General features: G+C 44.3%; 1 protein-coding gene across 1 annotated transcript in view; it reads left to right on the top strand.

Annotated features, from left to right (window-relative positions):
* The window catches only part of LOC137429599 (unconventional myosin-Ib), a gene marked incomplete at its 5' end in the record, with an annotated part of 204,686 nt that extends 188,398 nt beyond the window's left edge, over nt 1–16,288 (top strand). Inside the window, 5 exon segments of the mRNA XM_068119635.2 lie at nt 7,685–7,791; nt 10,036–10,168; nt 12,313–12,465; nt 13,362–13,489; nt 15,226–16,288. Coding sequence (XP_067975736.2) covers nt 7,685–7,791; nt 10,036–10,168; nt 12,313–12,465; nt 13,362–13,489; nt 15,226–15,343 — 639 coding nt within the window. The 3' untranslated portion in view covers nt 15,344–16,288.
* Nucleotides 16,289–26,049: the final 9,761 nt, after the last annotated feature.

Genomic DNA, 26,049 nt, shown 5'->3' on the forward strand with positions numbered 1-26,049 from the left:
TGAGTGATGAGGCACGGACTGAGGCATTTAGTTACGAATGGCTTGAGTACCCTCCCTCGTTGTTTGAGCCAGAGAAGAATGGATTTTCCATGCGGAAAGGTTGCAAATTCAACTATCTATCCACTCTACAGGCAGAGGTTGCCGAGTCATGGGAACCGTTAAAAGAGTTGCCTCCTTCTGCATCTGATGCAGTTTATGTAGTCGATGCAATGGCATTCATCCAGCGGTTCAACACACTTGGTTCGAGTACATTTGACCAACTTCAGGAAAGGTACAGGAACAAACTCTTGAACATGAAACCCAGACATTGCACTGAAGTGCATTTCGTGGGCGATCAATATGATTTTGGGTTAAAGAGTCTAAAAGGGGATGAACGCCAGAGACGGGAGTCAAATACCAACTTGCCAGAGTTTGTTCCAGCGGACATCATGAAAATCCCTGATTGGAACACATTCCTGTCAAACCCTTGTAACAAGACCAATCTGCTGTCGTATCTTGCTTCACGTTGGTCCCAGGAGTCATCCTGGCCTGATGGCTTCTGCCTGGGCCTTGGGGTCAACGCCCAGGCAACTCGTGTGACGCAGACGGAACATACCAATGTTGATGAGCTGTACTGCCCTAACCACGAGGAGGCGGACACCAGAATCTTTGCTCACATTGCTAGCTGTGACAACAGCGTAGTTGTCATTCAGGCTACAGATACAGATATCATCGTCTTGTCAATGTATCATTTCCCTCGGTTGACAAACGTTGTTGAGTTATGGGTGGAAAAGGATGATCTGTTCCTCCCCATCCATGACTTGGTGAATGAGTTGGCCAAAGCAGTTGGAAAGGACGTATTGGCACTCACAGGCACAATGCTCATCTCCTACATTCTGTCAGGTTGTGATTCGGTGAGCTATCCTTTCAAACGGGGTAAGAAGAGAGCAGTGAAAGTCGCACTCCAGCATGTTCACAAACAGCCAGCGTTGTCCAATTTCATCCGACATGAATCCGGACCTTCTGCACATGATCAGGTGATAACTGAAGCACGAAGCTTCTTTTGTGATCTCTATGGCAAGCCAGGGTATTCATCCCTGGATAAGCTCCGCGCCCACTTGTTTGCATCTAGCAAACTAGATCTGCGCTCCCTTCCTCCAACAGAAGATGCTTTTCACTTCCACGTTCTCAGGAGCCTTTGTCAGATCAGCTTATACAAGCAAGCGTCACTCAGCAATCCAGTGCTTCTTCCACCTGAAGAGTATGGCAGGAGTGTGGATGGTGACAGGTTAATTCCTGTCATGAAGAGCAAGCCATCAAAGCCTTCTGCTGTGAAGTTGAAGTACTGCAAATGTAAGAAGAAACCGAACTGCCTGAGGAATTGCCCTTGTGCGAAAGCTGGAGTACCATGCATCATTGCATGTGCCTGCAATGGCGACAGAGAAAAATGTGGACGGCTTCTGACTGATGACGGTGATGATGATGAGTAAATAGAGGTAATGACACTTTTCCAGACAGTATGTGGTATGACTTGTCGTTTTAAAACATGTTGAAGAGTACCGTGCAAATAGATAGTGTGAATGCCCGATTTTGGTGATTTTTTAAAAGTTATGCAAATCTAAAGTGACACACATGCCAGTAAGTTAAGTTCAGTCGGGGCATTTCTTTCCCAAAAACATTTGAGGGGTACAAACAACATATTTTGGGTGTAAAAGTTTGGCTATATTGGGCTTGAAGTAGGAAAAATGTGATTTTATTTACTAAAGGAGCTAAACTTTTAGCTTAACCCACTTTCCGTGACCTTTTGATCTCTGCTGACCTCATGGACGGTCCAATCACGTTGAATCATGTTTCATATAAAAGCCAACTTTATAACAAAAAGAATGAGTGGTAATTTGTTGCACTCACCCCTGTATTATGGGATATATATGGTCAATTGAATTTCCCCTACCCCTAAATTTCTTGCTTTTTTACAGTTGACGCCCCAAGTTAAAAAATGTCCCTACAGAATTCGCGCAATCCAAACTACCTTGCTAAAGTCACTTTTCTGGTGGCTAACACCCCCACAGACATGATCTAGGGGTCAAACATTTTATAGCAGGGGTGTCACTTCAAAATCAAATTTTGAGGTCTCGGATCTGTTACATATTTATGTGAATGTATGTGAATTACCATTCAGGTCTTTGCTTATCCGTGTGTAGTATATTAAGTTGTTGTGTAGTTGTTGTGGTTGGAGGGTCAGGAGCCCTTCTGAGGGAGTGGCCGGAAACGGAAGTGACCGGAAACGGAAGAGGAAAAGACACGAGGAAAAAAGGACGAGTATTATTCTTCCTCGCCCCGCTCCGACAAAAGGTGGGATCGACCTTGCGCTGCGTGGAAAAGCGGCGTTCCGAAGCCTGTCTGGTGAGAGGAATTACCGGGACGTGTACCTGCCCGGTGGAGACGTCAAGTTGACGTGGGGCCGTGAATCGACCCCGCGTCTGGCATCGTTCGCGGCACCGTCCAAACAGACGCGTGCGGGTCGCACGTTGGGGCCTAACGCGCCTTGCAAGCGGCGTGGGGTTTGGCTTGCTCTACCGTATCCGCTTCGCGTGGCCACGAGGGGCTGTAGCCACGGTGCCTGGTACGATACCTGCCCGGTGGAAACACGTCCACCCGAGGTTCGTTCAACCGCCCGAGTGCGGCGACGGCGACCATCATCTTGGTCAGGAGGGGCCCAGAGACATTGTGCGGGACCGAGACCAAAAGGGTGTCGTGAGTACTCACCGGGACACACATGTATAAGATGGCCATCTTAATCATAGGGAATTGATTGTGAATTGGGAATTGGTGATGATTGTGTATTGTTGATTGCTCGGGGAAAATCTCCGTGGTTGTGTCATTGAAATTGTATGGTATCATTACCATTGGAAATATATCCTTGAACATCAGTTGTCTCCTGGGTGAAATTCATATGGATTGCGTGGCGAAAGCGCATATATAATACAGCTTGCTGGCGGAGTTCCTCTCACGGTCCGGGGGTCACCGAGACCAGGTATTCACCGAGGGGACCACGTAACAGAATCTCCCCCCCTTCAAGAAAGAAAGTTTGAACCCAGCGAAAACTTTCTTTGCCGGCCCATTTGGAGAAACAAACCAGATAACTCAACCCCCCCCACATTATCCGTTCCCCCCGGGCACAGTTATCACTTAAAAATAAAGCAACCAAAATTTCACCACAACCCCTCCAGATTACTCCCTCTGGACTAAGTACCAACAACGACATTGTCCCTGCCAAATCAAACTCCATCTCATGACCCTCTGACTTTGACCGTCAGTTTCTTGGGAATGAAGGTTAAGGGGTTGATCAAAGATCCAAAGTTAAGCAACTCGATAGCACTTTTTCCGGGAGGCCAAGCCGAGTATTCACTACATGGATGCCTTTAGGAACGCGGAGTTCACGGTTAGTCCGTGCAGGAAAGTTCTCTACATGGGCGCCTTGAGGAACGTGGAGTTCACGGTTAGTCCGTGCATGAAAGTTCACTACATGGACGCCTTTAGGAACGGCGTTCACGGTTAATTCGTGTAGGAATCTTGGCTCGGCGGCTCCGCCGCCTTCAGTGCTTCAACTTCTCAGAACTTCCCTAATAATTAGGGTGGGACCACTGGTCCCTGTAGTCCCATGAATAGCGGTCTCCTTCTCGGCCACTACCAAAACTACCGCCCAGTTGTCCTCTCCTGTAGACCTCTCGACGCCTACGAAATGCCTTCCCTACTGTTATGGTCCGACCCTCCAAATCCTTGCCATTCCAATTCTTCTCTGCCTCTCTGGCATCTTTTGTGCTGGCAAACGTGACAAAGCCGAACCCTCTTGACTGTTGCGTTTCCCAGTCTCTTACCAACCGCACTTCCACCAGCGGCCCATATCTGTTGAAGACAGAGGTCAGAACTTCTTCCTCTGTTTTGAAGTTCAGTCCCCCTACAAATAACTTGGCACTTTTGTCGCCATCCCGAGCTGGTGTGGTGTTATTTTCCCTGCTGGGCTCTTTACCAACCCTCAGGTTACCATAAACTTGACCCCCGGCCAAATCATTCCCGATAACCACAGATACACCCTCTACAGGAAGCGTGGCTTGTAAACCGACGGTGACCGGTCCTGACACCAAATCGGACTCCAACTGGATGACCTGAAGGGGAGCACTAACACCGCCCCCGATCCCCTGTAAACGAACACTATCCCCCGTTGCCGTCTCCTCGGACCATGGCAAAATGCCTTCAAGCATTAAAGATTGATGGGCCCCTGTGTCCCTCAATATCCTAACCGGTCTCCGGTTAGTCGAGGCTCCATCCAGTGACACAAACCCCTCTGAAATAAATGGTTGGTAACCCTTTTGATGGCGATTTCTTACGCTAGCCATCGCATTCGGAGTTGTAATAGTCGGACTCCGCTCTGGGTTGTCCCTTTTCATGAGGTAACAACTGGACATCAAGTGTCCAGGTTTCTTGCAAAACGCGCAAGTAGGCCCGGAGGAAAAACTCGGGGTCTGCCTCGGGCCCCCCGAACTATAAGTTTGTCTTGGGCCCGCATCCCTCTGATTTCGAACCGGTGGGGTATCATAGTTGTCCCCATAATCATCTCGAGGCCGCCGCCATGTATGGTCGTTCTCCGCACCTGCTGTTCCCCACCTCCCCTGCGGAGATCTAGGCGAGGAGTTAGGTTCGTGGACCCCTATTCGGTGGGTTAAGGCATAATCATCTGCCATGGTGGCTGCGTCCCACAACTTTGGTACCTTCTTTTCCTGCAGGTACACTTTGATGTCCTCGTGGACACACTGCTGGAATTCCTCCACCAGGATCAAGTCCCGCAATGTCTCGAAGTCTTTCCCGACTCCTTTTGACTCACACCACCGATCAAACATGTTTTCTTTCACTCTGGCAAACTCCACATGGGTCTCACTCTCCCTCTTCCTGGCATTCCTGAATTTTTGCCTGTAAGCTTCCGGAACCAACTCATAGGCCTTGAGGATGTGCTTCTTCAGTACCTCATAATCTGCACATTGGTCCATTGGTAGCGCCGAATAAATTTCCTGAGCTTTCCCCACCAGCACACTTTGCACGAGTATGGTCCAGGCCTCCTCCGGCCAGTTTAATTGTCGAGCCACTTTCTCAAAGTGTGGGAAAAATTTCGCGACTTCCTTTTCACTGAACGGTGGAACCAGCCTCACATGTCTGCCCACATCCCAGGTTTTCTGGTTAGGTGTCGACCCCGTCAGCAAGGGTGGTGCCTCTCCCCGTTCTCTCATTAACTCCAGCTCCTTGAATTTGATTTCTTGCTGAAGCTCCATGTCACGTTCCTTTAATTCCCTTTCCGCTTTTCTCTCCTCTGCTTCGAGGTCCCTTGCAGCTCTCCTCTCCTCTGCTTTTCTCCCTTCTAACCTTTCCTGGAGTTCTCTTTCCACTCTCCTTTCCTCTGCTTGTTTCTCTTCTCTCCTCGCTTCTGCTTTCCTTTCCTCTTCTTTTAACCTTTCCTGGAGTTCTCGTTCCCCTCTCCTTTCCTCTGCTTGTTTCTCTTCTCTCCTCTCTTCTGCTTTCCTTTCTTCTTCTGCTCTTTCTTTTTCTGCTTTCCTTTCTTCTTCTGCTCTTTCCTTTTCTGCTTTCCTTTCTTCTTCTGCTAACCTTTCCTGGAGTTCTCGTTCCACTCTCCTTTCTTGTGCTTGTTTCTCTTCTCTTCTCTCTTCTGCTTTCCTTTCTTCTTCTGCTCTTTCCTTTTCTGCTTTCCTTTCTTCTTCTTTTATCCGTTCCTGGCTCCGTAATTGCAACTCCAGTTTCCGGAGCTCAACGTCTTCTGGTTCTTCGGGTAGCCACTCCCAGGCTAACTCGTCCCATGTTCCTAATCCCACCATAGATTGTATCACCGTGGCCTGCAACTCTGCCTTCCTCAAATTAGTTCGGACCTCCAAGTTAAAATGTTTGGCCAATTTCAAGAGGTCCGACTTTAGCAACGCTCGGAACTGCGCCTCACTCGGGGTTACCCCAAAGTTCTGTGCCACAAACGCCATGGTGCCTATCGTTAACACCCGTTAACCTTCACCCAAGACTTTACTCCAATTTCTCAAAAAAAATTACCAATTAATAATTAATTAATAAATTTTAATTAATAAAAAATTATTATTTTATTATTTTATACAATTTTAAATCCCGGACGTAGACCCAATTGCGAAACCGCAAATCGTAATTTGGACGAGCCCCCAATTCTGTTACGTGGTACCCTCGGTGAATACCTGGTCTCGGTGACCCCCGGACCGTGAGAGGAACTCCGCCAGCAAGCTGTATTATATATGCGCTTTCGCCACGCAATCCATATGAATTTCACCCAGGAGACAACTGATGTTCAAGGATATATTTCCAATGGTAATGATACCATACAATTTCAATGACACAACCACGGAGATTTTCCCCGAGCAATCAACAATACACAATCATCACCCATTCCCAATTCACAATCAATTCCCTATGATTAAGATGGCCATCTTATACATGTGTGTCCCGGTGAGTACTCACGACACCCTTTTGGTCTCGGTCCCGCACAATGTCTCTGGGCCCCTCCTGACCAAGATGATGGTCGCCGTCGCCGCACTCGGGCGGTTGAACGAACCTCGGGTGGACGTGTTTCCACCGGGCAGGTATCGTACCAGGCACCGTGGCTACAGCCCCTCGTGGCCACGCGAAGCGGATACGGTAGAGCAAGCCAAACCCCACGCCGCTTGCAAGGCGCGTTAGGCCCCAACGTGCGACCCGCACGCGTCTGTTTGGACGGTGCCGCGAACGATGCCAGACGCGGGGTCGATTCACGGCCCAACGTCAACTTGACGTCTCCACCGGGCAGGTACACGTCCCGGTAATTCCTCTCGCCAGACAGGCTTCGGAACGCCGCTTTTCCACGCAGCGCAAGGTCGATCCCACCTTTTGTCGGAGCGGGGCGAGGAAGAATAATACTCGTCCTTTTTTCCTCTTCCGTTTCCGGTCACTTCCGTTTCCGGCCACTCCCTCAGAAGGGCTCCTGACCCTCCAACCACAACAACTACACAACAACTTAATATACTACACACGGATAAGCAAAGACCTGAATGGTAATTCACATACATTCACATAAATATGTAACAGATCCCAGACTATTGAGCCTGATAGACGCTATAGACAGAAATGTACATGAACTATGTAATGTGTATTCCTTTTTCTTTTTTTTACTCCAAAGGTGTAGTCATATATTAATCATTCACACACATGCAATTATTATTCATTAATCATTAATAATGAAATTAATAATTAATAATAATAATTAATTAATAATTGATTAAATAAGTAAATTAATAATTAATAATAATTCAGTAAATAATATTTAATAAATAAAATTAATTAATAGTTAAAAAAGTAATTAATTAATTACATTATTAATTGATTAATTTATTAATATAAATTAATTAAATTAAATTAAATTATTTAATTAATACATAATAATTAAATTAATAATAATTAATAATGAAATTAATAATTGTGAATTAATCATTCACAACTATTCACACATGCAATGATATTCACGATGCGTAAAGAGTGTTTGTATTTCAGATCATTGTGTTAAGCTATGAATAACATGAAAATTGAATGCTCTTCCAAAAGGAAAATCCTGTCGATCAGTTTCTTATTCCGACACTTTCTTATGCTCCAGTGTAAAGTCCTCCGTGCGACTTTTGATGACGGAAGGAAAGCTATCTACGATGAAAAACTTTGTGCTAGCGAGCTTTTCTACAACAAGAAAGCTCTCTACCCTTTGACGTAAGTATTTTTTTATATCAAAATATTTTTGGAAGATATTTACTTTTTCCTTGCTATTATTATTATGATTACTTCCACCACCGAAGGTGGACGGAGGTTATGTTTTCACCCCTCATTGTTTGTCTGTCTGCTTGTCTGTGAGCACGATGTCTCAAAAAGTTATGGACATTCGGACAAACTTTTGTGGACAGGTTGCGTGTGTGGACAAGGATGAATTGATTCGATTTTGGTGAAGATCTGGATCCGGATACTCGAATTTTAAAGTGATTCTTCACCATTTAGAGATGGTGCCAAAACATACATAGCATGACGTCTCAAAGAGTTATTGGCATATTCTGATAAAATTAGGGAAATTATTTGGTTAATTGACAAGAACAAGCAGAGTTGATTTTGGTTTAGGTCCAGATGCAGATCCGGCCTATCAGTGGGATACAAAACGCAGACTGTTTTGTCTGGCGGAGGTATGCGCTCTACCGAGTGCCGTTCTAGTTATTATTATTATTATTATTATTATTATAAATATTTTATTTTGGATATCACATGTCATTACTGCTGCTATACTTATACTGGTATTTCTGTCCTCTCCATATAAGACTTGGCATGTTCGTTAGCATTTAGTTCACCAAGAGTGATTTCATTTTATCCCCCATGTGTCATATTCTGATAACACATGTCAGCATAATTACTATAAATACATAAAAAGCTAGAACGGTACTCGGTAGAGAGCATACCTCCGCCAGGCTGAACAGTTTATGATTTGTATCCCACTGATGGTCCGGATCTGGATTCGGACCTGAACCAAAATCCAATCAACTTGTTCTTGTCACCTAACCAACTCATTCACCTAGTTGTCATAATTCGTCCATAACGTTTTTAAATATCATGTTATGTGTGGCTTTTTGTCCTATCTCTCAATGTGAAGAATCATTTCAAAAATTAAATAATTTTCGTGTCCAAATCCATATTCAGATCTTCACCAAAATCTAATCGATTCTTCCTTGTCAGACACCCAACCGGTCCACCAAGTTTCGTCCAAATCCGTTTGACTTTTTGAGATGTCCTGCTATGTAAATTTTTTGGAGATTAGCAAAACTATACATTTTTGTAATATTCAGAGCATGAGGAATCCAAAAATTAATGTTGGCATTTGCGTAGACACCTTTGCGAAAATGACACTCAGGGCAGTGATGAAGATCTGTAAAAGCATATTCCTGAACGGTATAGACCTAGTAGATCCTGTGTATCAGACTTATAGTTCAATCTGATACTAACAAGGCTGCTTTCTTGCTTTATAAACCCATACCTATAACTTCAAAGGACTTGCAATATCATGTATTATGTAATACAGTTATATCTCAAATATAAAGACAATGGTTTTCAATTACCTTTGTTTGTTCCTTTTCTATAATCCTGAGCACTATTTTGAGGCCTTTATTAGATTCCTTGACCCAGAAAACATAGGATTAGCATATTTAATTAAGTTTCTAGGTTGACTCGAAGCCGAGATCGCGCAAAATATGTATTTTATGGCGGCTATTTTGAAATTCCAAAATGGCGGCCATGCAGGTGTCTGTGCAAATGCCAACATTGATTTTCGGATTCTCCATGCTCTGATGATTCCAAAAATGTACAGGTTTGCTAATCCCAAAATTTTGAACGAAATTATATTTGTTAACATAGTGAACCTGACTATCTTCATCACTGTCCTGAGGGTCATTTTCGCAAAGGTGTCTACGCAAATGCCAACATTAATTTTTGGATTCCTCATGCTCTGACTATTCCAAAAATGTATAGTTTTGCTAATCTCCAAAATTTTTGAACGAAATTATATTTGTTAACATAGTGAACCTGACTATAGCCGGATCCAAATCCGGATCTTCACCAAAATCTAATCATTTCGTCCTTGTCATATACAGTACCTCTCTGCCATATTTTGTCCCGAATCCATCCACAACTTTTTAGATATCTTGTTCACAAACAGACAGACACAAACAAACAGACAGACGTGGTGAAAACATAACTCCATCCACCTTTGGTGGTGGAGGTAACAAAAACCCAGACAGTTTTGGCACCATTTTCATGGCCCTCAAAGAACCCAAATGGCAAGTGTGCTGCGATCTGATCAGATAATTTTAATTTTTGTTTGTCCCTGGAAGATCAAAGCCATTCCCACAATTTGTACGAAACAAAGTGTGCCATTTACATGACATTTTCCTGCTTTCTTGCATCTACCCTCACATGCAGAGTTTCCCAACCATTCCAGGGAGATTACGTGGACATTAACAACAACCCAAAGCTCTCCAAACTATTTGACTTGCTCCAGGAGCCTCGTCTCTTCTCAGATGTTGTATACAAGATCAACCGGGCAAATGGAAAGGTATTTAATTTATTTGTTTTTCTATATCAACATAGTGTTTCTACAGACTTGGCATTTAATATGGAATATTTTTTTTGTGGGGGTGAACTCACTTTTCAAGATGACTTAGAACCAAAAGTTCATTAGAATTATGTTGAAATTATTCTAGATTTTGTTAATGTGACCTTCAAAAGAAACAAAAACCACATTTGACATTTCAAAGCAAATAAATTGATCCTTGAAAGTGATGTAAACTGATATCGAACTCAATTCACGAACAGTACTGTGTTAAACTTCTGTACGTTTTCCAGAAGTATCTCTTTATTTTGCACATTAGCCAATTTTTTTTCAACAAAAACAAAAGTTAAATTACAACTGGGATTACGGACAGTAAAATTACAGTTCAGTACTTCGTGTAACCCCCACGAGCATTCAGGAGAGCACGTACACGTCGAGGCATGCTGTTCACGAGATTTGCCAAGGTTTGGACAGGAATCGCTTGCCATGCAGTTACAATAGCCTGCTGCAATTCACGCACAGAGGCAGGCTGCTGGACCAAGTTGTCGATTTGACGCGTTAATTCTGCCCACAAGCTCTCTATCGGATTCATATCCGGGGACATGGCAGGCCACTCGATATGCTCTACACCACGGTCAGCAAGAAAGTGTTGGATCATGCGAGCACGATGAGGCCGTGCATTGTCATCTTGGAAGAGAAAGTTTCCTCGAAAGGCTGCATGAGCAAATGGAAGCAATGTTTCTTCCAGAATGACCCTGTACTTGAACTGGTTCAGGTTTCCATTCAGAACAACCAGGTCAGTTTTTCCCCCTGCATGAAAAGCAGCCTAAACGGTCACCCTACCACCTCCAGCTTGGACTCTTGGCACTATACAATCTTCGTTGTGGGCTTTATGCACTTGTCTGCGCACTCGGATGCGGCCATCTTGACGATAGACCAGAAATCTAGACTCGTCACTGAAGGTCACGTGATTCCAGTGTCCTGGCTGCCATTGACGGTGCTCTCTGGCCCACTGCAATCGGCGCTGGCGGTGTTGTCTGGTCAGGCGTGGCTTTCTCAGGGGATGCCTGGCACGATAGCCTGCTTGAACCAGTCATTGGTTGACTAGCCTTCTGGATACAGGCACATTTGTCAGTTGCTGCCACTCAGCCCTAAGCCGATTAGCTGACTTGGTATGGTCATTGCAGACTAACCGGTGCAGCTGGCGATCATCTCTCCTTGTTGTTCTGCGTGGACGTCCTGGCCTCGGTATTGGAGTAGGGACACCCCTCTGAACATTTCGTTTCAGGATCTTTGACACCTGACCTTGAGTGATGCCATACTGCCGAGCAATAGCACGCTGTTTCATGCCAGAATTTCGTAAAGCCACCACTCCATGACAAACAGCATTGTCAAGTTGACGGACCATCTCCAGAGGAAGCGGCAATAACTTTTGTAGACGTGCAGCAGTTGTTTTCCACTAATACAGAACGCAACAACCCTAATATACCCGATTGTGAAGCCAATCGTCAAATGTACCTGTCCTTACATTTTGTCATGCCACCTGTGATATAATCCTGTTATTGACTTCTTGCTGCGAAAGACAATCAGTGACATAGTTCTTTCAACAAAGACATCACTGAAGGGTAAAACAAACTCACCAGATTGATATACTGAGTTCAGAAAGTAAACCCAAGTCAAGAAAAAAAAAGGATTCCATGTTAAATGCCAAGTCTGTATATTGATTTTTCGATATTTCTATATCAATCGATGTTCAGGGAAAAGTGAGGTGAGAGAGGACATACATACATACATACACTAAAAACACACATACAGGGGAGAGAGGAAAAAAACATACAGGGGAAAACACACACACACACACACACACAGGGGAAAAACACACATACAGGAGCAGGGAAGGGAGAGAGGGGAGAAAAGAGAGAATCCCCAAAATGGTAATTGATTAATTTGATGACCTTTTATTTCACATCCTTATGTTAACCCCATTCAGTAGGAATGGGAGACCAAGCTGGACTGCAGGGGACCAAGGTGCTCAGGTGATCAGGGGACCAAGGTGCCCGAAAAAGGGCAACCCCTGCTCTGCGGGGGGGAAATGGCCTCTAAAGAGGGTTCTTCTTTCTTCTTCTTTCTTATGTTAACCCCATCAGAGATCTACCCGCGTGGCGGTGCTGACGGCAAAGCAGTTGATCTTGGCTGACAGCAAGTCCGGTCAGGTGAAAACACAGCTGAGCTTGAGCGATGTGGGAGGACTTTCTCTGAGCCCACTGAGTGATGGGCTAATTGGCGTGCACATCAAAGAGGTAGGAAGCATGTTAATGTTGGAACCCAGGTCTTTTCGGTACTGATCCCAGTTATAAAACCGTCTCCCGGTTGTTCACGAGCAGGATGATTCATCATTGTGTGTGCCGTCTCTTGGATGTACGTTAAACAGAGGTCCTGTCTGTACTCGTTAGTCGGTCGATGTTAAAGATTCCATGGTGTCCTTAGAGAAGAGTAGGGGAGCTATCACCAGCACCATTAACAAATGACAAATTCCTGCCCTAACCTATAGGGGGCACTGCATCAACAGCACAGCCACACCCTCAGCCAATTATGCTACTCTGCAGCCTTGTGCTGCATAAAGAAGAAGAAGAAGATTTGTAAAGCAAAAGGAAACACCTGACCTGTGCACTGCTGTAAAAGATGGCCAATTTGCATGAAATGCTTATAAGGGGAAACCTTTTATTGAATGTTGATTTTGTAAATTCCGATTCAGTTCGCAGCTATTTTACTATTTCCGAAGATTCCACCCCGACCCCAATCCAAAAATAAAGTTTATGACTTTAAAGCAGATAATACTCGGGTTACTACATCACATACTTTATTCTTGGGCAAAAAGATTTCGTTTGGAGTGATTGTGCATTCCCCTTTGTGATTGTTTATTATGTTACAATATCAAAACAAGGAAACGTCCATTACGTTCAATGAAAGGGGTCGGAGTGTGCAGAACATCATAAATAAGTGATCTCAAGAGTGTGCACTGTGACGTCACAATGGTGCACCCGCATGATGGGGTCATCTTTGTTCATTCTCTTTTAGACCGCAAGAAAAGTGGGTCATTGCAAGATTATTGGTTCGGACTGCACTTGATGATCAATAAATGTATTCCTTTGGTTGTATGTGCATAACGTCTTCGTGTGGATAATGTTCACAACAGAACATTGCTGCTGGTTGGAAAGGAGACTTCCTCATCAACTGCAACCACGTCATCGAACTTGTGACAAAGATGCACCGAGCAATACAAGCCAGCGGTGATCAACCTCCACCTCTTCAGCTTGCCAACGAGTAAGGGTAACACCTGTATCGAGAGGTGCACCGATTTGACATTCAAATATTTAATTTATAGCGGTTAGAGATATCCTGGTGTGTACCCCGATTTAGAATAGGTACACCATATCCCTGCGCATCGTAAGAGGCGACTAAGGGTTGGCATCAGGAAGGGCATCCGGCCATAAAACATTGCCTCAGAAAGGGAACCATGATTGTCATGGGGCCCGCAAGGCTAACCCCTGCTCTAGCGGGGAAAAATGGCCTTGAAACGATCATTCATCGCGGTTATAGATGGCTTGGTTGTGAGCCATCGAGTCTTTTCACGTGCCATTTAGAGCGGTTAGAGATGGCCTGGTGTGAGCTATCTAGTCTTATCACGTGCCATTTAGGGTTAGAGATGGCCTGGTGTGAGCTATCTAGTCTTATCACGTGACATTTAGGGTTAGAGATGGCCTGGTGTGAGCTATCTAGTCTTATCACGTGCCATTTAGGGTTAGAGATGGCCTGGTGTGAGCTATCTAGTCTTATCACGTGCCATTTAGAGCGGTTAGAGATGGCCTGGTGTGAGCTATCTAGTCTTATCACGTGCCATTTAGGGTTGGAGATGGCCTGGTGTGAGCTATCTCGTCTTATCACGTGCCATTTAGAGCGGTTAGAGATGGCCTGGTGTGAGCCATCTAGTCTTATCACGTGCCATTTAGAGCGGTTGGAGATGGCCTGGTGTGAGCTATCTAGCCTTATCACATGCCATTTAGAGCGGTTAGAGATGGCCTGGTGTGAGCTATCTAGCCTTATCACGTGCCATTTAGAGCGGTTAGAGATGGCCTGGTGTGAGCTATCTAGCCTTATCACGTGCCATTTAGAGCGGTTAGAGATGGCCTGGTGTGAGCTATCTAGCCTTATCACGTGCCATTTAGAGCGGTTTCAGTTGAGTCAATCACTTGAATCGATCTCGGTGAGGATGTACTTAGTGCTTCTATGCCTGGAATAAGCCTGCGGTCTCACTGTTTACTCGCGTCTTCCATGTAAGAGTCGACGCAGTTTCCCATCTGTATCATTGCCTCGGCAGGGATGCCTTCTTCGCAGGTGGTTACTTTAGCAGGTAACCATCTACCAAGAAGACAGGTGATTTCCAGGACTAAAAATACCCACGTTCACTAAAATACCCACAACCGTTTTGGTATTCGCCTGGAGGTGTGGTCAGGGAGAGGGAGGAGTGGAGTTGTGTGATCAGGGGAGTTAAGGGGTGTGTTCAGAGGAGTTAAGGTGTGTGATCAGGGGAGTTAAGGTGTGTGATCAGGGGAGTTAAGGGGTGTGATCAGGGGAGTTAAGGTGTGTGATCAGAGGAGTTAAGGGGTGTGATTGGTGGAGTAGAGATGTGTGATTGGGGGGATTATGGGTGCGTGGTCTGGAAAGTGGGGGTGTATGATTAGTGGACTTGAGGCTTGTGATCACAAGAGAAGGTGTGTGTAATTTGTGGAGTAAGGGTATGCAATGACGGTAATTGCGGTGTGTGATTTGGGGAGTATTCCATTGCGATGACTCGAGAGTGAGCAGCCTGGAAACCTTTTATTCTACTCTTGTTTTGAGAAAAAGTATAATGTCTCCCTTATGTAAGGTAAATGTATCGAATGAAATGGACTCTGTAATTGCTGCGCAATGGGTAATGTTTCATCCATGGTAATTGTTTATCTCAACATGTCTTGTGTATGTCCTCACCAAGATAAATGTCTGTGCTCTGTCCTTCTTAGGTTTCCTGTGCAATTTGGAGGTGAAGAGGTGGTCGTGCGCTTTCACCAGGCGACCCAGCGGAATGGGACCCTACCCGCATGCAGGAAAAAGAGCCAGCTTTTGGAAGTATCTGTTTGATGACCTGCTTCACTATGAATCGATAAAATAAGTGAGGAACACCAAACTGTTCCGCAAACTCCATTGGCTTAATGGGGCAAGACTGTTCAGCGAATTAGACAACAACCATCAGCGGATTGAATGTGCTTAGTACGGATATTAATGTCTGTAGAAAATTTAAACCAAAGGAATGGTAGATTAATTAATTAATTGTTGCAAGTTTTGTTCAATGAATTCCTGTTTATATGAGGACTTGTCAAAGGGGTTTCCCCCCTTCAATGTTTCAGAACCAAAAACCACAATTTTTAGCCGCGTCTCAGACGCTGCTCATAGAGTGCCCTCTGCTGTTGTTGTTGTTGTTCTTCTTGTTCTTGCAGAGAAGACAAAACCTCAAAGCTCCACCCATTCTGGGAACCATAGCTCCACCCATTCTGGGAGAGCCTTCATATAAACAAATATCCACCATTTTATTAACTCGCATAGCTTTGAGGCCTGTTTTGTAGGCCCGTGGTGTCTTCCTCTCTCACACAGTTTTATTTCAAATCAAATTCGATATATCATTTCATTTTTCACAGTCGCTAACATAGTTTTAGACTCGGTTGAAAAAAAACGGGAAGAAAATCCGATGAAAGTTGCCCTTTATAGAACGAAATGAATTCTCAAAGGCCTGTAACTTCAAGTCCATTGAGATTTTTTTTTTTTATCGCGGCATGGTCAGTCATACACCGCCCGAAATAAGAGACGGGAAAATGCCGAGATATATATATTTTGTTTAAATCGCAGCATGGTCAGTCATACACCGCCCGAAATAACAGACGGGAAAATGCCGAGATATATTAAAAATTCGTCCATTTGATGACAATCGTCACGATGAAATATTTAATTTATACGTCGTCACAATAATGTGGAGAGAGGAGCATAGCTTCGTTCACGTGTCGCCACACACGGGAAATTGCCGAGATATATATTTTTTAAATCGCGGCATGGTCAGTCATACACCGCCTGAAATAACAGACGGGAAAATGCCGAGATATATTAAAAATTCGTCGCCACACACGGGAAATTGCCGAGATATATTTTCACTTTGCACAAAAATAACATCAAGTAATCGAATCAATAGGAATGTCCTGTGCCTATAACATCGACGTTATAGGCACAGCTGCATCTAGGCATTGTGTAACATCGACACGGCTTTTGTTTTAATTAAAACTTTTTGTACTTGTTTTTTTACATAGGTATCGGGAAACACCTGCGATTAAAAAAAAAAGTGTGACAGCCTTTTAACGTTATAGAATAGGACCGACATGTCGGCCGAGTTTCTCTGGTGTACGACCATTCGCTCCTTCATGATTGAGGGGAAACCCTTCAAATCCCCCCTCATCCCCACCACAACCACTGTATTTATGATATGGGACTTTCAAAATGACATATGGATGATAATGAGGCCTTCGGCGCATGCGCTGTGTGAGCGTTTTCAGTCAATCAATTCCACCCACCGGGGAACTTTTAACCTGGTGTTGTAAGGACAAAGTTTGTTCGACAAAATGTCTTTTAAACATAATTTTCAGCATTTAAACGAAAGAGTGGCAATTCTAGTGTGGTTAACTATAAATTGTTGTGTTCCTGGAAGCAAATCAAACTCACAGAAATATAGGAAATACGAGAAATATCTGTGGATGAGACCGAGATGTGTCGAGTTCCTTCCATTTCCTGTTAACACAAGCGAGATGCGTCAGTGGATAAAACACGCACACACAAATGGACACACACTTGTCCTTTTAGCAAAAGATAGAGAAATATTGTATCATTCCTCTTGTGGCCCTGGAATCAAATAAAAATATGTATTTATAACAACCCTCACAGCTTTGACTCCCACCCACCCTAACATGATTAATAGTAAATATGATCATTTTAATGGTTGATTTTAAACTTACCCTGTGCATTGACAAGGCCCAGATATGACATTCCCATCACTGTTAAGAAGCACCCAAACCAGATACGGTGTCTCATTCCCACTCTAGAAGTTAATTAAATAAATAACCAGGCCTGCCATCTTCACACGAAGCACTCCTGCAAGGTTTAAAGTCAACTCGCTGGCAGGGATGCTCGGGAGTTTGGGTAGGTAGAATATGCGACCGTCTAAGATCCTTTTGGCCTTGCTCACATCAAGGGAGTTTTTGCAGTGCGTGCAGATGTAAGATCTCTCCTCTTTCGACGAGCTGAGAAAGTTATCCAAGTCTTTAGTTGTACAGAAGCACAGCGCTTTCTCTCAGGTACTTTTCCAAGTATTTTCGGTTTCTTCTAGAAGCTTTATGAGCCATTTTAGGCAAAATCCTTATCTGGCACTCGATATATGTGAACATGCCTCAATTAGCATTGCTGCCGAGGGGGTATGTGCATGCTGGCTGAGCATTTTGGGGGGATTACGTCATTTTGAAAGTCCCATATTACCCAGATTTTTCTGAAAAGAAAACCCCAACTTTCTGAATGCCTCTTCATGAAATCTAAACAAGTGCAAACGAAAGGGTTTGCCTGGCAGGGCACATGGTCTCCAACCCTTCAATGCTCTGATTTGTTGATTTAATTTAGTTTATTAACAGGAAGTTAATGAAGGAAGCTACGCAGAGCCAGCCGAAAGGTCAATTTTGAGTTTTTTTAATCTACAGCTATCGAAGCTCATGTACGAGTAGAATGACGAGGGGAGATGTATCAACAGACGAAATAGGCCAAAGGTGGATGATGACGAAACAATTTTCCCGGAAATATGGACAAATGTTTGTGACGTGGATTTGTTCAGATTTTGAAGCACGATGCGATTTGCTGAACCACAGTGAGATTGGCCGAGCACCTGTAGCTTTGATTCCTTGGCTTTGATCAAGTAACACGATCAACAACCAAGTCAATACCATTTAAGTCGTAACGAGAGTAGATGACATCATGATGCGGTTGATGTCGTCTTTGATATCACAGCTTAATCATTGCATTTTGGTTCCTTTGTGTCGTTGTTATTGTAGCTTAAAAAAAAAATTATGCTATGTATCTTTTTATCGATGATGATATTGTGGTTGGAAATAGGGTAGTGGTGTGGAGGTGTCAGATTTGACGGTAGTGATGTGTGAGTGCGTTGGATATACTGGAGGGGGAAGCTGGTCTTCCTATGGAAATTCAATTCCAAAGTTAATGCTTCCAAGCAATCTTAAAATATTTCTTTTCTGTAGTCTTATAATAAATAATAAATAATTCCACGATTACATCATATTCACTTAACAGATAGGATCTTGTGCTGAGCAGTGAAGAGCACAAACATTTTAACAGTTGCACACCTCTAACTATAAAAGTAACTTTAAATGGCATTCTGTCAGTTCGTGCAGCATAATTATCAAGGTGTCTTTATCATTTAGGAATTTAATCCACATTAATTGACCGTCACGTAATCATCAATGTACCAGACTCTTTGCAGTATGGCGCTGCTGCTAAAGGAGTTCCTGGGCATGGGTTATGCTTGGTGGTGTGCCGTGCCATCGCAGCTCTCAATTAATCATCATCAGCTACCATGCCGATCTATACAAAGTTTTGGTTCATACCGAAGTAGCTTCTTGGTTGGATTACGATACTGGGCGGGTCGCCGCTCCGACGCAGGAGTGGCGACCTGTCCTCCAGGACATATCATTTAATAGCCACCTGAATATAAGTGGTAACTGTAATGCAATCCGTCGTGCAACAAATATCAATCATTGTAAACCGACATAGCTAACGGAATTGGAGAACATTATAGGATATCTTTATATGATATACAAAAGAGGGGGATATACCTCCTGCCCGCACCATAACCATCCTCTCTAATAGATCACTGTCCCACTCCTCTGTTTACCTCCATTACCTACAAACCTACTTTCCTTTCTCTTCCCCCTCCACCTCCTCCTCCTACACTCCCTTATGTACTTGCTCTTCCTTTTCCCAATATTATTCAAAATTTACCCTTCCCTTCCTTCCCTTCCTCTCAATGCAAGCATATTGGATACAGGATTGGAGAACCCCTTGCAGGACCTCTTCCATCAATCACTCCCCAAGCCTAATTAATTGTAATTTTAAATTTAGTATTAAACATACACTTATTACAAACAACATTCGAGAGTTAATGTGCATTCTCATTTTTATTTACAAACTTTTGTCCTGGTACAAAATTCGAGATTGTTTTTACTCAAAGCTAATTGCTTGTGTTAAGTTGACATGAGGTCAATTACAGATACAACAAAACTGAGCATTTGACAAAGCAGAGCCTATCCAGGATAGTTGTTTCGGTGTATCATTGATCCGGACCTTCACATACCATAATTACGATGATTCACTTTCACAAATTGGGGTGATATATGACAGGTGATCTGCATGCCGACACACACACACACACACACACACACACACACACACACACACACACACACACATGACCCACCCTGGAGGGCTAACCCAAACCAGATGACACCGACACAGACAGAAGCAATAAGAGCATGAGTGGTAGATGATGAGGAGGACAAGGGAGAAAACCTGAGCAGCAAGATGAGGAAGATTAGGAACAGTGAGGATACCCTGCCAAACAAAATGGAGATGAGATTGACACCACTCAAGGAAAGATAACAACTATACAGAATAGAAAAGAACAAACAGACAAAATACTCAGTGGGAAAACCAACAAAGCACTCGAGATTGGCACCACAATCATCCCCCTAAGAGGAACTCAACATTGTGAGCTTTGCAACAGCACTGCTCATACAATAAGAAAACAAGACCGATAGTCTGTCTAACAATGGCGTATAGTCAGGGCCCTTAGGGATATTTTGGGGCCGTTTGGTTCAAATTCTTCCAAAAGCACCAAAGTTGGCCCAGATGTTGCCCATGCCATACTCTTTCGATTTTTGACGGGCGCCAAAGCGGGCGCCCCCCCCCCCCCGGGGGCCCCATATTGGCGAAATACTAAATGGCCGCCGCACTGCTCCGATAGTGCGGCGAACCCTGCTCCTGGATTAGAGGAAAATCAGTTAAATAACCAAAAGGGTTGGAATCATGTATGATACCACTTTTCAGGGGTTTTCGAGGTCGAGGAATCCAATTATGATGTTATTTTGATGATTCGAGGTCAAGGTCAACCCTCAAGGTCATCTTAAAGGTCATTTTTGTCAAACATGTCGGTTTTTGAGTTTTTTGTCAAGATTTACATGAGGTTCACCATTTTATGTTTCTGGGTTGGGTAATCGAACTCTGACCTTATTTTTGACAATTGGAGGAAATATTTACATGTCTATTTCCTAATTTTCAGGCATATGCAGTTCATCAGTCTAATTACAAAGGTACAGATTTTGATGTTTTATGAACTGTATGCCATATCCTTGTGTTTAATTTTTGTGCGATCATGATCCGGGTTCATGTATACATGATTGTATACATGTCATAAATATGACGTCATAGGTCATGTGACCTGGCGGCCATATTGGATTTTATGAAAACCTTAAAAATGGATCCTTGCCTTCATTTTTCGATCGATTCATTTTGAACTTTGACCACTTATAGTACGCCATGTGATTGGATGCATATCCTAATTATGACGTCATAGGTCAGGTGACATGGCGGGATGGATCGGTATGGTCCCCGGATCATAGCGCCCTTGGCGCCCGTCAAAAATCGAAAGAGTATGGCATGGGCAACATCTGCGCCAAATTTGATGCTTTTGGAAGAATTTGAACCAAAATATCCCTAAGGGCCCTGACTAGTAGCCGGGATTGGATCCGCTGAGTGGAGGATCTGCTGTCCACCTGTCATGTGACCAGATCCTCAGCTCTGATTGGTGGAGGTTTGTGAGGGACATACCTGCATACATTGGACGAATAGACAAATGCTGTTCCAGACGGCATTGCACATGGGCTACGCCGTAAAAATATGGCGACTGAACCACGTAACCGATGACGTCATTTTTTTTCTTGACCAATTTCTCCCTCGATCCACACACCATCATGGAAATGGAGAATGGAGACACAGAGGGAGATACTGAGAAAGGAAACGGGGCAAATATATAAATTCATAAGGGGAAATTGAAGCCTAAAACTAATTAGGAGAATCCTAAAACTAAAAAAAACAAATACAAAACTGAAAATCATGACCCAGAGGTCATGGTTGCTGAAGGCAAATTCAAAATAGAGATGAGCACAAGAAAGATGAAGAACCTATGACTAAGTCAACAAAGGGAGATCACCTCTGGGCCACATGTTTGAAAATAAACCTAGAAGATTATACTGCAAACTAGGAAAACAAAATCAAAACATGTTAAATCCCCCGAGAAAGATAAACTTGAACATTTCTGGAAAGGAATCTATAAGGACCCAAAATACCGCAACAAAGAGGTGGATTGGATCCAAACCTCGGAGAAAAACAACATCTAAAGGAAATGCTTCAAGTGATATTTGATGAAGAAAAAAAATAAAACAACAACTCGCAAAAATGCCAAATCTTCAAAGCCTAGGCCTCTGGAATTACAAACTTCCGGCCAAAACAACTAGATGATCTCCACAATCACTACACTCGAGCATTCAACAAACTTATCCATGGGAGGAGGTAATGGATGAGTGACTCACAGAAGGTAACACCTTCCTCATCCTAAAATCTGAAGAAACTCAACTACCTCATAAGTATAGGTCAATAACAGGTCTACCAAAAACATACAAACTTCTGATGGGAATCATCACAGAAATGATGTACCACCACCGAACACAAGAAGGAGGTCTACAGACAGAACAGAAGGGATGTAAAAGAGGATGCTACAGAACATCAGACTACCTACTACTAAACAAGGCCATACTCGAAAACTCCAATACGAGAAGAACCAAATTATCCACAGCATGCATAGACTACAAAAAGGCTTTTGATCGTGTCCCACATTCATGGATGTTACAATGCATACGGTTGTAAGATCAACCCCCAAATAATCAAACTGATAGAGAAAGCAGTGGAGCTTTGGAATACCACATTGATATTACAGCACTCAGAAGGAAAGATCGAAATACCAGGAGTGAAGGAACGTCGCGGGATCTTCCAGGGTGGCAGCTTCTCACCTCTGCTGTTTTGCCTGTCTCTGGGCCCTCTGAGCGACCTCATTAATTGAGCAAGGACATGTATACACCCAAACATCCAATACGACAATGCAAAAAGACACAGGGAAGGTGACACATCTACTGTACATGGATGATTCAAAAGTCTTTGTACCAAACGATTACAATTGGCAGGACAACTCCAATTAGTGAAACAGTACTCCAACGATATTCAAATGGAATTTAGCCTGGATAGGTGTGCCAAATGCACATCCATACAAGGCAGACCAACAAGAGTGGACAATATAGACCCTATATATATACACACACACACGGGAAGGCTCAATTTCACCTGTAACCTGCATATGGAGATAACCAGCAACACACACCCACTGGTAGACCAATTACAATTGCCTTTCCCATCCGTTTTGCAACGGGTGAGGCTGACAACAAAGCCATCTAATAATAAAATTGGTTGGACGTCTGTGTGTCTGTCTGTCTAAGTGTTCGTATTTTTTGCAAAGACCGCTGGGCCGACAAACACCAAATTTGGCAAACAGACCAAATCCGACCCGGTGATTGTCCTTGGGGTATTTTCATCCACCACCTCAGCTTTTAAAGGCCCTGGAGACCTCTAAGATCCTTTTTACTTGCTTGAGGGAGATGAATGCTTTAAATGCTTGAGAGAAGACTTTTTGAGAGATTAGACCCCTAAAAACCCATAAGACCCTTAAGACCATTGAATACCACAAACATGCTTAAGATACTTTCAAATCCTGAATACCCGAAATACAGTTTAGACCAGACCCTTAAGACGCCAAAGATCTCGAAGACCCCTGAGATCCTTTAAGACCATTGGAGACCCCAAACACCCATAAGACCCTTTAAAACCCCAAATACACTTCAAGACCTCGAAGGTCTTTAATACCCTGAATACCTTTTAAGACTTTGAATATTCTTAAGACCCTGACGACCCCAAAGTACCCTTAACCCTTTGAGTACAGGATTTTTTTTTGATAACTTTTTCCGTACACATAACTGTACACAAAACTTTTTCGCGTGTTGCGGCACTGGACGTCATCTGTACTCAAAGGGTTAAGACCTCAAAGATGCTTAAGACCTCTAAGACCCTTTAAGACCTCAGCGACCCTTAAGACCTCAGAGACCCTTAAGACCTCAGAGACCCTTAAGACCTCAGAGACCCTTAAGACCTCAGAGACCCTTAAGACCAACCGGCATCGCCTTAACTCGCCATTTTAAACAAACCGTCCTGCCCCCTGCCCCGCCAGCTCTCCTGCCACCTCCCTACCTCCCTCCCCGTTCCCCCCACCTACCCCCCACGTCTCCCCCCCACCTCACAAGGGCTCCTGCAACCCCCGCCTCACCGGTTCCTTTCCCCCTAACCCTGGCAATTCTTCTGCTGCCCTTCTCAGTTTTTCCCCTGCCTTCTCAGCCAGTGAGAAATATAACCTGAATTCCAATTGTAATTGTAATAAATGTAAAACTTTACAAACCAAACAATTCCATTCCACTTATAAATATAGGTGAAGATCAGTTTTGGAACAAAAATATCATCTTGTGCAGGAAGTGCTCATTAAGCTTTCAGTTTGTCCCAAGGAATAAGGAAGAAATAAGTTAATTTAACATTCCAATGAATAATTTATTATTTAATGAACAACAGCAAGTTTCATTTTAATTCATTCAATCCAGGGGTTATTTGCCCTGAACTTCTAACAATTATTTAACTCGAATTCACATTCACTTTGTGTTTGAAGCTTTGTTTATTGGTTCGTTTGTACCTTTAATAGGTTTACTCTACCTGCAGTAAGTTTGATGCGCTCCTCGCTCCTGTGCTGCTCTTTCCAATGGCTTTTCTATGTTTGTACTTTCAAATGAAGTGCCTCAAAGACATTAAAGTATAATCAATGGGAAACATTTTGAAGTAGAAAATGATTCATTTGATTGTGTTGTCCCCTTTTTATTGTTAACTAGCAAAACGCACCTGTCGCTTTGCGGATGGATTTAATCGAGGGACAACATGTTGTACTTCACAAACATTCTGCTCGATTCAGTGGGTTATTTGCCCGAGGTTATCTTCCATCTGCTTGGAATTCACCTTACATCACCTTCACCAACCATCCTTGCTGCTTATATATGGCGTGAGCAAACATCACTTCCACTTTGTTGTGAAGCTGTGTTGGATGCTTTGGTTTGAACATGCGCTTAAAATTAGTGAAATGAAACATTTTGAAATTTTTGAATAATTCTCACTCACATTTCAACATCAGAGTGATGCATATTATTAAGTTGTTTAAACTTTCTTTACATAACAAAAAATTGATTTGTAGTGCTGGATACCACCGAGTGGCGCTATATGATACATGTACATCGAGAGAATTGGAGTCTTCCACGCATCCTCTCCCCCAGATATGCTACCTTGACAGAAACCAGACTTGGGGTACCCTTAGGGAACATGCAAAATTTGGTTGGATTTGGTTCAGTCGTTTTTTTAGTTTTTTAAGCATATATGCATAAAAAAACAAGTAAACATGAATTGAGCTGTATATATTAGATGTTTGAAAGGTGTCGTGGACACAGAGGTGTGTTTAAAATGTTCTCGAAATCACCTACTGTAGTATATGGCCCACAGTCGGGTGAAAATGCTGATTCTGGCACACTTGCTCCATCCAATCTATCTATATTATAATACTCTCCTCCAGTCTTTCTGTGTATCATTCAGGGTGAGGCTTTCCCCGTTCAGGGAGGGGCTTTCCCCGTTCAGGGAGGGGCTCCCCCCATTCAGGGAGGGGCTTCCCCCGTTCAGGGCGGGGCTTCCCCCGTTCAGGGTGAAGCTTTCCCCGTTCAGGGAGGGGCTTCCCCCATTCAGGGTGAGGCTTTCCCCGTTCAGGGCGGGGCTTCCCCCATTCAGGGTGAGGCTTTCCCCGTTCAGGGAGGGGCTTCCCCCATTCAGGGTGAGGCTTTCCCCATTCAGGGAGGGGCTTTCCCCGTTCAGGGAGGGGCTTCCCCCATTCAGGGCGGGGCTTCCCCCATTCAGGGCGGGTCGCTCATCGCCATGAGGCGCGGGTCGCCCAACGCCATGAGGCGCAGGTCGCTCATCACCATGAGGCGTGGGTCACTCATCGCCATGAGGCGTGGGTCACTCATCGCCATGAGGCGCGGGTCACTCATCGCCATGAGGCGCGGGTCACTCATCGCCATGAGGCGCGGGTCACTCATCGCCATGAGGCGCGGGTCGCTCATCGCCATGAGGCGCGGGTCGCTCATCGCCATGAGGCGCGGGTCGCTCATCGCCATGAGGCGCGGGTCGCTCATCGCCATGAGGCGCGGGTCGCTCATCGCCATGAGGCACGGGTCACTCATCGCCATGAGGCGCGGGTCACATCTCCATGAGGCGCAGGTCACTCATCGCCACGAGGCGCGGGTCACTCATCGCCACGAGGCGTGGGTCACTCATCGCCACGAGGCACGGGTCACTCATCGCCACGAGGCGCGGGTCACTCATCGCCACGAGGCGCGGGTCACTCATCGCCACGAGGCGTGGGTCACTCATCGCCACGAGGCGCGGGTCACTCATCGCCACGAGGCGCGGGTCGCTCATCGCCACGAGGCGCGGGTCGCTCATCGCCACGA

Source organism: Myxine glutinosa, chromosome 6 (assembly GCF_964187855.1).
Source record: "Myxine glutinosa chromosome 6, kmMyxGlut1.1, whole genome shotgun sequence".
NCBI classification, from domain to species: Eukaryota; Metazoa; Chordata; class Myxini; order Myxiniformes; family Myxinidae; genus Myxine; species Myxine glutinosa.